The following is a 14,293-nucleotide window of genomic DNA, read 5'->3' on the forward strand; positions in this document are numbered from 1 at the left end:
GAGGCGAGGCGAGGCGAGGCGAGGCGAGGCAGGCCGGGGAGGAGGCTCCGGGCGGAAACCTGCCAGAGAGGAGCAGGGGGTCCTACAGCGAGCCAGGGGGAATGCGGCTGAGCCGGGGTGAGGCTGCCAGAGGAAATGCCCCAGTGTACATCACGTGCCTAATAAATAACTCGGTGACCTTTGGCCACTTAACGTCATGTTTGCTTCTACATTAGATTATTTTTATTGGGGCATACCTTCAGAGATTATAGAGGGAGATAGGGTAAGACTTGAGTTGTAGTGTGAGGCCCTAGGGGGCTGTCTCATGAAAATAATTTTGTTTTAGTTATAGCAGTTATTTGTTTAAATAAATGTTTCAAATGATTTTATTTAACTTTATTTACTTATTTATTTTAGTTTGACCAGAGAGGTACAGAGAGAGAGAGAGAGAGCGAGAAAGAGAGAGAGAGAGAGAAGGAAAGTAAGAAAGAGAGCCAACCAGGGCCGGGACTCGAACCATGGTCAGCCATGTGGGAGTCCAGCGCCCTTAACCACCACACCACCAGCCGGCCCTGCATCTTTTCAAATGAGATTGTAAACCCGTCAACCTTACACACGTATATACTCATAATACATAAAACCTTTCTGCCCATTTTGCCCGTCGCTTAGGCGAGCAATACGGGTATTGACTAAGGCTGGAAGGTTTCTGCTGCAAACAGACCTAGACTCCTCTTCAGTCTGATTTTGACTCGAGTAAACAAGGAGAAGGTTGGGGCTGCTGATGTCCCGATCAGGCAGCCACTTGCTTGTTTTCCTAAACAAATCCAGAAGCCCGTCAGCTGTCGGATACTTGGCTTGCCTAGGTCAGGCAGTGAGTCACGAGGAATGCAATTAAAGGACACTTTGCTTGAGGTTCGTATTCGGGACAGCCACGCAATCCAGGTGGAGTCCCCTTGCTGCCAGAAGGGCAGGGGCGGCGGAGGGGAGTGGGCGCTGTCCCCGTAAGCGACCCACCCTCTGCCTGAGCGCCACCGCACAGCACGCCGTCCCCGAACGCCGGCCTGAGGGGCAGAAAGCCGAGGCGGAAAGGACCTGTCTAGGAAAACGTGAAGAAGCAGAAGCGAAGCCGAGGGAAGACACGTGAATGGAGGGTCAGGTCCGGGGACAGGCAAGGCGCCACAAGCCAGACCACGTGTCAAGCCTTCCAGCCTCCGAGGAATCAAAACAAACCGCGTGGCCCCGCCCAGCGCGGGTCACGTGCGTCCACGGGGGCGGGCACTTCCGGGGGAGCCTGCAGGGAACGTCGGGGCTCCTTCCTGAGCTGCAGCGTCGGATCTCTGCTTTTGGCCCGGCTCGGACCCCTCTCCAGCTCCACTCCACCGTGGGTTCGGTGGAGCCTGCCTCGGGGTGTCCATGGCAGCAGGCGCCGAGCCCAGCGCTCGCGGGAACCTTGCGGCCGGAGCTGGAGGGGAGGAAGGTAGGTGCCAGGTGGAGGCCAGACCGTGATGCCAGCCCGCTGCCGGCTGCCTGGTGGCCCCTGGCATGTGGCCTGGGATCATCTCCATCCTAGATCTCGCCGGGCTGGCGGTGGGCTGCCAAGCAAATGATTTGCTCTCTAGTGAATGTGGTGTTTCTTGACTTGTGGCGTCCTGGGTTTTGATTGTGGCACAGTCCCCATCTCCCCGCATTCTCTCATCCTGTCAGTGCTGCTCGAGGCGTAAAGTTGTTTTGAATGTTAAAGTGGGTTAACATAAAATGTGTGAAATTGCAGTCCGCTCGTGAATAAGTAGAAACAATGTGGGACTCTTGCGCACAGGGATTTTGGCTAACTTCGGTATTGGTGGAACCTGGGTTGGCGAATGGGAGATTTTTGGAGTCCATAAGCCTGAGTTAACATTTAGTGAATGATCGCTCCCTGTATAGCACTGTTTTGGGTACTGTCACTGGATCCAATGGCTTGTGACTGCCTCTTCCCAGGGAATTCTCCTTGAGAAAAGGAATATAAAGTGGAAAATAAATTGGCTACTATTTGGTCATGTGAATACTGTGAGTAACTAATACACACTCAGTGAGGGCTCTCACCAGGAGATGGGAGCTGAGTGGGAAAAACATAAATGCTTCAAGGAGGGAATAGTTTGAGATGGACCTTTATGATTGGATGAGAGTGACGAACTCAGATGGTGCCTGGAGTCCAGGAGGGCGGGACAGAAAATTGCAGGATGGAGGTGTTTGGAGAACACATAGTTTGCCTAGAATGGGAGATGCCCATTCCCAGCAGATAAAGCAAATGATAACTTCCTATCTGATCATTTTTCCTGCTTTTATACTTTCAATTACTCATATGCCCCAAGGAGACAATTCTTGAACTTCATTTATACCTTCAAGCCATTGATCCTTCCTTACCTGTCTGCTGCATCCCCTTACCTAGTTTTGGAGTGCATGTCATATTTATTATTGCAAGCCCTCCCTTGAAATACACTGTTCTCTTATCCTTCCCTGCATTTTATTGTGCCAGAATCCTAACTTTGGATGAACCCAACCTTTGTCCTCCCTCCTCTACACCTGTATGGCTGTGCTTTCTGGGAAAAGTCATTCACACATTGATGACAATATAAAATGGAAATGGCTAACCTCTTAAATAGTCACTCAGTGTGGACCTGAGAGCCTTCTGATTCAGTGTCATTGCTGCTGTTTTTAGAGAGATTTTTGCTATAGATAGGACATAAGTGAATGCCAGAGAGACAGAAGGCAAGCAATTACTCCTCAGCCACACCACAATCCCTTCTTCATTCTCCTCTCAGGATCTTGGGCATGCACACACGCCAGTGCAGTCAGCCATGAGGGAGTCCAGCGCCTTACCTCCTAAGCCACCTGCTGGCCCCCTGATCCTCTGTTTTATCGTAATCCTACTTTCTAACTCTCTCCAGCAACAATTCCTCAAACTCTATCCTTTTTGCGTCTTTCTTACTTTCAACTGATGACTTTATACGTCAAGGCAATATCTATTTGTACTTTTTACCTCCTGGACTGTCAGATCCCAGTCTAGGTCATCCACCCTTTTCACCTAAGCCATTAGTATATCTTCCTGTCTTGTGTCCTTAATTCCATTCCTGTGCCCATTTAATCCCTTCTCCATTCAGCAGCAAAAAAGTGACATTTACCTACTTAAAAAATCGTCAGTGAATTTCATTGCACTTAGAACTTAAAATGAAATCCAGGTTCCTAACCATGGCTAACAAAAGTCCTTTGTCTGGGCTCTGCAGATGCCTCTAAAGGTATTATTGGTCATTCAGTGCTCTCCTGCTTTTCTCAAAGCTGGCTTTTTTTAAAAAAAAATTATCTTTATTTATTATTATGATTTTTTTTAAATTTAGAGAAGAAAAAAGGGAATGTGAGAAAGCAAGCCACCAGGTCCGAGACTTAAACCATGGTCAGCCTTGTGGGAGTCCAGCACCTTACCCACCATACCACCTGCCAGCCCCAAACCTGGGATTATGTCGACACCTGGGATTCTAACAGATCAACCTATCTAAAATAGTCACTATGGTTCCCCTTCACCGCTCAATGTTAGATGTTCTGTAATACAGCATCCTGCTTCCGTTACTTTATGTATCACAATCTGTAATTACTTGCGTATTATCTGATTTTTCAATAAGAATTATTTATATCATTGTATTATTATTTTTTGTAGGAAGCAAACTGTCAGGTCTGGAACTTGAACTGCAGTCAGCCATGTGGGAATCTAGTGCCTTCACCACCATACCACCTACTGGGCCCTATTACCTGATTTTTACATTAGACCTTAAGGACCTTGAGAGCAAGACCTGCATCTGTTTCATTCACCACCATGCACCTAGTAATAAGTACAGTGCCAGGCAAATAGTGGGTATTTAATACATATTTGTTAGTGAATTAATAGGGGAACCATTTTATAAGGCTCTAGGAGAAAGGACAAAGAGTGTGGCAAGGTTCAGGAATTGAAAGAAGGTGGTGTGAGGAATAATGAGAAAAGAGGGACCCTGAAGAACACGTTATGCTAAGATCAGGAGTCTGGACTGTAAGACAGCCAGAAGCCTTTGAAGAGCTGTAGATAGAGGAGTAACGTAATCAGATTTTCTTTTAGGATGGTCATACTGGCTGCAGGGTAGAGGATTGGTTGGCGGAAGAAACACTGAAAGACAGGGTGCCGTCCAGTGGTTTTCAGTATGTTCACAAGTTGTACAGCTGCCACTACTATAATTCCAGAACACTAACCTCTCTCCCCAAAGAAACCTGGTACCCAGTAGCAGCCACTCCCCATTGCTTCTTTTTAAAAGCCCAGCCCCAGCCCCTGGCAACCACCCATCTACTCTGTCTCTGTAGATTTGTCTATCCTGGGCATTTCATATAAATAGAATCTACATATGTGGCCTTTTGTATGTGGCTTTTTCGTTGTTGTTGCTATCCGGCACATGCTTTTGACAGGGAGAGAAAAAGAGAGTGAGAGAACAGGAAAGTGAGAAATCATCTCCCAGAGGAGATGGCAAGGCCGCAATCTCTTCTCAAGTCTCCTCTTGGTGTTTTGGGCAAGCATGCCATGTGCCCAGTGTGATTTTCAAGCCTCCGGGACTGGGACTCGAACTGCTCAATCAACTATGTGGGATTCAGTTGCCGTAACCTCTATGCCAATTGCTGGCCTGTGACTTTTTTTTACACGACGTAACATTCCTCATGGTTCATTCATGCCATAGCATGTGTTGGTACACTTACTCATCATTTAATGACAGGAATAAATTAGGAGAAATGTGCTGTTAGGCGATTTTGTCATTGTTCAAACATCATAGGGTGTACTTCACACACACCTAAACAGGGTAGCCTACTACATACCTAGGCCTTGTGGCACAGCCTACTGCTCCTAGGATACAAACCTGCACACATGTTACTATACTGAATACTGCAGGCAATTGTAACAAAATGGAAAGCATTTGTGTATCTACAGAAAATCACCACCATACCACCTACTGGGCCCTATTACCTGATTTTTACATTAGACCTTAAGGACCTTGAGAGCAAGACCTGCATCTGTTTCATTCACCACCATGCACCTAGTAATAAGTACAGTGCCAGGCAAATAGTGGGTATTTAATACATATTTGTTAGTGAATTAATAGGGGAACCATTTTATAAGGCTCTAGGAGAAAGGACAAAGAGTGTGGCAAGGTTCAGGAATTGAAAGAAGGTGGTGTGAGGAATAATGAGAAAAGAGGGACCCTGAAGAACACGTTATGCTAAGATCAGGAGTCTGGACTGTAAGACAGCCAGAAGCCTTTGAAGAGCTGTAGATAGAGGAGTAACGTAATCAGATTTTCTTTTAGGATGGTCATACTGGCTGCAGGGTAGAGGATTGGTTGGCGGAAGAAACACTGAAAGACAGGGTGCCGTCCAGTGGTTTTCAGTATGTTCACAAGTTGTACAGCTGCCACTACTATAATTCCAGAACACTAACCTCTCTCCCCAAAGAAACCTGGTACCCAGTAGCAGCCACTCCCCATTGCTTCTTTTTAAAAGCCCAGCCCCAGCCCCTGGCAACCACCCATCTACTCTGTCTCTGTAGATTTGTCTATCCTGGGCATTTCATATAAATAGAATCTACATATGTGGCCTTTTGTATGTGGCTTTTTCGTTGTTGTTGCTATCCGGCACATGCTTTTGACAGGGAGAGAAAAAGAGAGTGAGAGAACAGGAAAGTGAGAAATCATCTCCCAGAGGAGATGGCAAGGCCGCAATCTCTTCTCAAGTCTCCTCTTGGTGTTTTGGGCAAGCATGCCATGTGCCCAGTGTGATTTTCAAGCCTCCGGGACTGGGACTCGAACTGCTCAATCAACTATGTGGGATTCAGTTGCCGTAACCTCTATGCCAATTGCTGGCCTGTGACTTTTTTTTACACGACGTAACATTCCTCATGGTTCATTCATGCCATAGCATGTGTTGGTACACTTACTCATCATTTAATGACAGGAATAAATTAGGAGAAATGTGCTGTTAGGCGATTTTGTCATTGTTCAAACATCATAGGGTGTACTTCACACACACCTAAACAGGGTAGCCTACTACATACCTAGGCCTTGTGGCACAGCCTACTGCTCCTAGGATACAAACCTGCACACATGTTACTATACTGAATACTGCAGGCAATTGTAACAAAATGGAAAGCATTTGTGTATCTACAGAAAAGCAACAGAAAAAAATAGGCGTATACAGACCTGCCAGTGGCATGGTGGTTAAGGCTGCCAGATCCCATATAACTGACTGCAGTTTGAGTCCTGGACCTGACAACTTGAGCACGCCAGACATGTGTTCATGGGTGCCTTAAAGTCCCTAGAGGAGCGTGGAGGAGAAGTGATAATAATGTACCCTCCCTCTCTGGGGAGTGTATTCTCTCTCTCTCTCTCTCTCTCTCTTTCTCTCTCTCTCTCTCCCTCTCTCTCTCTCCCACTCTCTTTAGTGAGCACAGGCACTCTATAGCAGAAACAATAACAACAAAAAAAATAGTATCAAACATAAAAAATGGTATCCCTATATAGGATATTTACTATGAATGGAACTTGCAGGCCCAGAAGTTGCTCTGGGTGAGTTAGAGGTGAGTGAATGTGAAGGACCAGGGCATTATTGCATATCACTGCAGACTCCATAAACATGGTATACGTGGGCTACACTACATTTATTAAGATTCTTCAATAATAAACTAACACTTTTTTACTTTATAACTTCTAAGTTTTTTTTTAACCTTTTGACTCTTCTAACAATAAATAACACTAAGTTTAAAACACAAACACATTGTACAAGTCTATTGAAATGAAGAAGAGCAAAATTATGGGTTTAGTCTTCTCAGGAAAATAGAATAAGGAATCAAAAAAGTGGGGAAGTGGAAGTGGCATTGGGAATTTAAGCTTCTTTAGCTTTGAATGGTTACTCTAGGGTGGAGGGTGATTCAGAGGAGATGGTTAGTGATAAATGATAGGAGCAGGACAAAAATCTGTGAAGGTAAGCATGCAATTGTGCAAACGATCCCCTTGTTTTGAGACTGTTTCTGGTTAACCTAATAGCTTATTGTGCAAAAGTGGAGAAAACAAGTAGTTTCAATGAAGTGTTATACATTGCTAAAAATGAGGTGTGAATTCTTAGTCATTCCGAAAACATTCATTGCAGGCCGGGTGATGGCACAGTGAAAAAACATGGTGCTCTGTGAGGCAGTCCTACATGGGAAGGTTCCCAGGCCAAGGCCAGAGACCGCCCTGAATATAGTGGACATGTGCTCGCCTCTGCTCTGGGGCTGGCTGATGGCTTGGGGTAGAACATGGTGTCGGGGCCCTGCTGGGAGTGCTCTTGTTCATGCTCTCTCTGTCTCTGTGTCTTAATCTCTTATAGAATAAATAAACCTAGAAATTTTATTTTGCATCAGTTTATGCAAGGGATATAAAAGTAACAAGTTCATCTTCAAGGATGTGTTTTTTTGTTTGTTTTTTTATGAACCGTTTGGAAATCATTTAAAACAGACATGAAATCATTTATTGTCAAGAATCAACTTAAATTCTGAGTATGAGATATTACTTCCAGGATCACACGTTTGAGTGAAATTGAACATTATGATTCTTTTGGTCTTATTCTGGCTTTCAGACTGATGTTCCTTCCTGCTAGACTCATATTTTTAGTTACAGCCAGGGTTATGCCTTGATAAAGAGAGACTATGTGTATGTGTGTTAGATACATACATGTATTAAGGTTTTTGCCACAGGGTGTGTACACTCACCAGAGAGACAGAGGGAAAGTGAGAAATCACCCTGTAGGGGGATGGCCACGCTGCAATCCCTTCTTCTCCATTTTCTGCCTGGGATTTTGGGCACACACACAAATGACACACAAATGCATCTCTTATGAGTTTCAAGCTACTGGGTCTAGGACACGAACCATGGTCAGCCATGTGGGAATCCAGCACCTTACCCACCACACCACTTGCTGGCCCTGAATATATGTGTTTTTTTTTGTTTTTTTTTTTAAGAGGTTTTTGCTATAGGGTGCATGTGCTCGCCAGACAGAGAGAGACAGAGAGATAGAAAGCGAGAAATCACCCCCCAGGAGGGATGGCCATGCTGCAATCCCTTCTCCTCCATTCTCCTCTCGGGATCTTGGGCACGCACGCACACGCGCCCAGCGTGAGTTTTAAGCCACTGGGTCCAGGACGCAAACCACGGTTGACTATGTGGGAGTCCAATGACATAGCCATTACGCTAACTGCTGGTCCCCCAATATATGTGTTTTTAATACTCTTCTTGCAGATCTTCCCAAAGAAATATCTCATTCCAGAGTTGTGCAGACTTGTGTTTCATATGGAGCTGACACTCCTGTATAACTGGGTATAGTTCTCTTCAGTTGGAAACGCCATACTCTCCATGTTTTTGCTTTCATTCAAAAGGTTGGAGGGAGGCAGAAGAGTTTAAAAGCAAAAACCTGAGTAATCTCAAAAAGTAAAAAATTCGTGTGCTACAGCATATGTGCTATTTATAATGTAATTAAAATACTTTATATTTGATAATGATGATCAGAAAAATAATACTGTTGTTTTTTTTTTTTTTAAATGTTATGGCAAAATTCACTAGTAGTAAATTTAATCCATTTGTGTTGCTATAACAAAATATGGTAGAATGGGTAATTTATAAAAAACAGGAATTTATTCTCTCAGGCTGAGAAGTCTAAGACCAGGAGCCAGTAGATTCTGTTGTCTGTTGTGGGCTGCCCTGAACTTCCAATATCATGTCTTGTTGCTACCTCCTTAGAAGGGGAGAGACACTGTGTTCTCACATGGTAAAAGGCGGAAAAGCAGGCTAGCCTAACGCTGCATGAAGCCTTACCTATCCATCTATCTGTCTGTCTGTCTGTCTGTCTATCTATTTATTGATTGCCTCTTTTATAAAGGCCTTAATCTCATTCTGATAGGGGTCCCCTGTTCTAACTACCTACGACTTAAAACTTCCACCTCTTAACACCATCACATTGGCCGTTAAGTCTCAACACCTGAACTTTGGAGGGGACACATCAAAACAATAGCAACCCATATTAATTGTTTTCTTTAAAGTTTATTTTATTCATGTTAGCACAATCATGCACGAGAGAGAGAGAGAGAGAGAGAGAGACCCTCCACTGGATCTCTTCAAACCTCCATCCTCTTTTGCAGACCTTGCAACTCATTAGAATCTTGGGCACACATGCATGTGCCTGACATATTTTTGAGATGACCCAGAGATCTGAACCCTCAGTTAGCCATGCAGCTTTCAACACTGCAGTTTCATCCGCTATGAATGCCCACCAGACCGGGCTATCATTTTAACCATGCTTAGTGAACTGCTCAGCAGTGTTAAGTAGATTCACATTATAGTGAAGGAGATTTTCAGGACTTAAAAAATTCCTTTTTCCTATATTCAGGATAGAGCCTGCATGTGCCCGGGAGAGAAAAGTACCCTCCACAAGGTCTGGTCACACCGTGATCCTCTTCTTTCCAGTCCTCCAGCCCATCAGATTGTGGGTATTTATTTGCATGTGTGCCCAATGTGTTTCAGGCTCATCCAGTCTGGGGATTTGAACTGTGGTCACCATGTGGGATCCAGCTTCTCTCGAAACCACGGCAACATGGATCCAGCTACTCTAGAACTAATTTTATCTTGTATGTCTGAGACTCTATTCTCACTCAGCAGTAGCGTCCCTTTCCTGCTTTCCTCCAGCCTCTGGCAACTGCCATTCTGTTTTCAGTTTCTATAAATTTGAACACTTTATAGATACTTCATGTAAGTGGAATCGTACTGTCTTTGTATTTTTGTGACTAGCTTATTTCACTTAGCACCCTGTTCAAGGTTCATCCACATGGCATCGGACTAGTACACCCTGCTTTCTAGAGGTGGAATATTATTCCATTGTATGTGTAAACACCCATTAGTGGACATTGGGGCTGCTTCCACCACCTGGCTGTTGTGATAGTGCTGCTGTGAGCATGCTGTGAGATAGCTCTCTGAGACCCTACAGTTAAACATTTTTAGTGAAAAGCAAGATTTTTAAAAACAGTGTCTTTGGAATTATGAAAAATGGACCTAGAAGATATTTTAGAACATTGTGAAGAACTTTAGTATTTGAGACATCATTCTTTCAAGTGTTAACTTCACTTAAAATGTAGATTTACTTCTCCTTGTATTAGGTTTAAAACCAGTATTGCTTTTGAATTTATAAGCATTATTTATTATCTCCCTCCGCCATATTTAGACAGGGTCTCACATGATCCTCCTGCTTCAGCCTCCCGAGTAGCGGGGATTGCAGGTGTACACAGCAATACCTGGCTGTGAGCCTTTTCTTTTTTTGAGGAGAAGACACATTTTCTGGGCCAACTGGTCAAGAGTGAAAAGTGTAAGAGGATGGGAAGATGCTAAACGGCTACTCGGTGGCCGTTCAACATGTGGAACCTAAACCTGGCTGGGTTCTAACTACCACGCCGAGCATTGGTATGGACAAGGTCAGGTCACTAATGTCTGTGGCTTTTTCAGTTCAGAGGACCACCTTCTAGCTCTTGAAATGAAAAAGATTTATAACCATTCATCATTACTGAAGCATTATGTTACATTTCAAGAGAATTTTATTACTTTGTACTGACATTTTGAAATAGTGGCTACAAAGTAGAAACTTCTCTTTGGTTAAGGTTTACCGTTCAGCCTTTAGTACTAGTCTAGTCATATTCAGTTCCTGCATGAATCCATCAGGGTTTTCCTGTCATGCCCCAAATGATCATTTTTTGTTATCCTAATATCTACCATTCCAGAGGTTTTGACATTTCTTGTATGTATGTACAGTACTTGTCAGACTGATGAAACATACACTTGCATGTATAAATTCAGAAATAAACGAATTCACTGTGCCTGGACCCAGTGTTTTATTCCTACTGCATCACTGTGTTCTCTGTATTATGATATGTCATTTACTCAGATGTCACCTTCAGAAAGTGTGTTAATATCTATGGTTTTTCCATTAAAATTGTATCTGACATGGGAGACTAGTTGCTTTCATATTTATTTTATTTATTTATTCATTTTTGAGAGGTTTTGCTATATGGCGCATGTGCTCGCCAAAAAGACAGGGAGAGACAGAGAGACAGAAAGTGAGAAATCACCCCCCAGGGAGGATGGCCATGCCGCAATCCCTTCTCCTCCATTCTCCTCTCAGGATCCCTGGGCATGCATGCACACGCACCTGGTGTGAGTTTAAGCCATCGGGTCCGGGACTTGAACTGCGGTCGACTACATGGTAGTCCAGTGACATAGCCAGCTGCTGGTCCTGATTTATTTATTTATTTGACCAGAGAAGGACAGAGTGTGAGAGAGAGAGAGAGAGCAGAACAGTGAGAAAGCAAGCCTCCTGGTCCGGGACTTAAACTGTGGTCAGCCATGTTGGAGTCCAGTTCCCTTAACCACCATGCCACCTGCTGGCCCCAATACAAGTTACTTTCAATTTCAGCATCTTTGTCTTTGTTATAGTCTATCAATGTTTGCAGAGTATTCTAGAAACTTGGTAAACGGTCCTTATGTTTGTCTTAAATTCTAAATCAGATACATGACCAGGCCAGGTATTAATTGATTAAAACCAGAATGCTGGCAAATTCAGAGAAATTAGTTTTCAAATTATCTCGTACATTGTATTAATTAAAAGAAGTTACTGAGAAAAAGGCAATTTGCTTTGTGATAGTGTTTCACTATCTCCAAAGAAGTAGTTGTAACCAAGGCTATAATGAATTGACTGAGTAACATGCTGTGTTTAGAGGAGGAAAGGCCATTATGTAACACCTAGATCACTAATTTGTTTTCTCAGCAGTTTCTGAATCATCTAGTTAGAAATCACTGCTTGCTGCAAGTCTAGACATAAATACCCTTATCCTTTAAAGGCTGTTGAGGTTACTTCCGAATTTGTATAGCTTTTTGCAAATATTCCTTGCATGGAATGACTGGGTGCTTCCCTAGGCTATTTAATTAATGTGATATAGTATTGCGTTCTTCTTTAAAGAAAATTGTAACACTTAAATTTGTTAATTTAATGGCCCAGTTCATTGTTGATTAAACTATCAGAAACCAAATTAGCTTCATCTTACAACCAGCTGATTGTTTTATTTCACTGATGGGCCTGAAATTCTGTAAATTTGCTAATTTCCTGTTATGGTGAACATCCTACTGCTCTGTTTTGCACACACTTTTTAGCACTTCTCACTCATTTAGCATTTAATATTCACCAGACAATAAACCAGGAGCTTTCTTGATACATTTTAGTTTTGGAGACCTCCTACCAAATAATCAATGGGCTATCAGGTTTTTAGTTAGCTAGGAGAAAAGATATGACTTCTTTGAAGCTAGTTTGTCAAAATGATTCCCGTGCGCTGCTGTCGCTAATGCCTACGTACCTGTTTGCAGAAGGGCAGCCAGATATGTCTACCTGAACACGAGGGCCATTTCGGGAATATTTAAAGCCGTATAATCTATTAGCTCTGATTTAAGATGAGTATAATAGATATATCCCTATTCCACAAAGACCAGTGCTTCTGTTTTCCTCTGATCCTTAGTTTAGAAGCAAAATGTTCAAAGTTTGACTATTTTACAACCTTGAACTGAAGGAATGCTACAGTAGGTCAGGTTAGCCGTGTATAGTTACCTGGTCTAGGCCAAAGGGCACTTACATGGAGAATGTGGTTGTCCTTGAAAATGACAAGGCTCTGAGGCAACGTGATATATCAGTTACGAAGCAAAAACAGCATCTTGACTATAAGGGTTGTTTTGTTGTTGTTGTTTTGTTTTATATAAAAGGATTCGGGAGGTAGAAGTTTGCCATGTTGGCTCAGTGACACAAAGATAGACATCTTTATTTTCTTCTGGACAGGTTTGAAATTTTCTGGGCTTTTCTTTGGTTTCCCAAGGTGACTAAACCATTTTATCTGCTTTCCAGGCTGTACTTAGGAGGATCAGGGTCAGAAGGCTGACTCAGCAACTTCCAGATATATCTTTGGGCACTTCTGTCTGTGAAGGAGTCTGGGAATATAATTTTTCAACCATTCTCCTTGCCAAAAGTTCAATTAGTAAAGGAGAAGAGAATGAGTATTGGGTAGGTAGGCAACTAGTAGTCTCCATTGCAGAGTATAGCCACCCACCTAAACATGCACACATACACATTCTCTAAAGTATCCATTTCTCCCCAGAGCGCATATGGATTACTACCTATAAATTGTTCTTAAACTTTTCTCAACATATTTATATTTTCCGATTGTACTTTTTCTACTGAAATTTCAGCCCTAGTTTAAGTTTCACAGTTGAATTTATTTGTTCTAAAAAGTTGAACCAGCATCATGGTGCAGCAATAATATGCTGTTCAAGAGAAGCCAGATCCCGCACGGTGACTGCAGTTCGAATCCCTGGCCTGGTCAGCCTGAAACCCCTGGGCACACAGACACATGCCCAAGCTCCAGTGGGGTCCACAACATAACCAGCTCTTGTGGAAGGTGCTCCCCTCCTCCCTCATGTGCATGTGGACACACTCTGTAAGCATAAAGAATAAAAAGTTTATTTCATGAGAGGGAGAGACAGAGACACCTCCAACAGGGTCCCCATGCCACAGCCGTCTCAACCAGCCTGGGTCGTAGGCCCAACATATGTTTCTGGTGTGCACAGGGGGAGGGGGGGCTCCTGAAGCAAACCTGAACCTTCCTATGTGGGTACATTTGTGCACATCTGACCCCATGTCTCACAGTTTTAATTCTCTGAAAGTGGGATTGTGCAGTAGAAAGAACACTAGACTTGGAATCAAGAGACTGATGTCTAGTTCCAATTCCTTTGACATCCAAGCTTTTATTTCATTCTTTGGACAATGTAAATAAAATACCATCTTTGCCTGTGTTTTACAGACTTCTTGTAGGATCGGACAAGTGCATTTTATTAGACACGTGTGAAAACGCATAGTAAACAGTGATGTGTTATACAAATAAATGTACAAGACGGGTAAGGTGATCATGTTCAAAATCAAATTCTGTGCCTTCCCAACAGAACAAGCTGTAGCTCTTGATGTTCCTCTTGTGGCAAGTCACCAAGTTTGGAAACTTCTGTCTTTAGGCCACACCTGCCTCCCACCTCATGTTTGTGGTTGTAGCCCACCTTGATATTGTTCTGTTAGTATTTCTCCTTTTCTCCCATCCCTGCCCTCCTTACTGCCACCCCTTATTATTCAAGGCCGTAATGTCGTACTTCTCACTTGACTGTTGCAATAG

At 43.3% G+C, this 14,293-nt stretch overlaps 1 protein-coding gene across 2 annotated transcripts in view; it reads left to right on the forward strand.

Annotated features, from left to right (window-relative positions):
• Window positions 1–1,239: 1,239 nt before the first annotated feature.
• Window positions 1,240–14,293, forward strand: part of HSPBAP1 (HSPB1 associated protein 1) — a 55,191-nt gene continuing 42,137 nt past the window's right edge. Inside the window, exons 1-2 of one of the 2 annotated variants that reach the window (XM_014590181.2) lie at window positions 1,386–1,456; window positions 13,934–14,027. In XM_014590181.2, the coding sequence (XP_014445667.1) occupies window positions 14,015–14,027 (13 nt within the window). In that variant the 5' untranslated portion in view covers window positions 1,386–1,456; window positions 13,934–14,014. Of the gene's footprint in view, window positions 1,457–13,933; window positions 14,028–14,293 lie in introns of both variants that reach the window. The other variant, XM_006154584.3, reaches the window with a different exon arrangement.

Source organism: Tupaia chinensis, unplaced genomic scaffold (assembly GCF_000334495.1).
Source record: "Tupaia chinensis unplaced genomic scaffold, TupChi_1.0 Scaffold000415_1, whole genome shotgun sequence".
Lineage (NCBI taxonomy): Eukaryota > Metazoa > Chordata > Mammalia > Scandentia > Tupaiidae > Tupaia > Tupaia belangeri.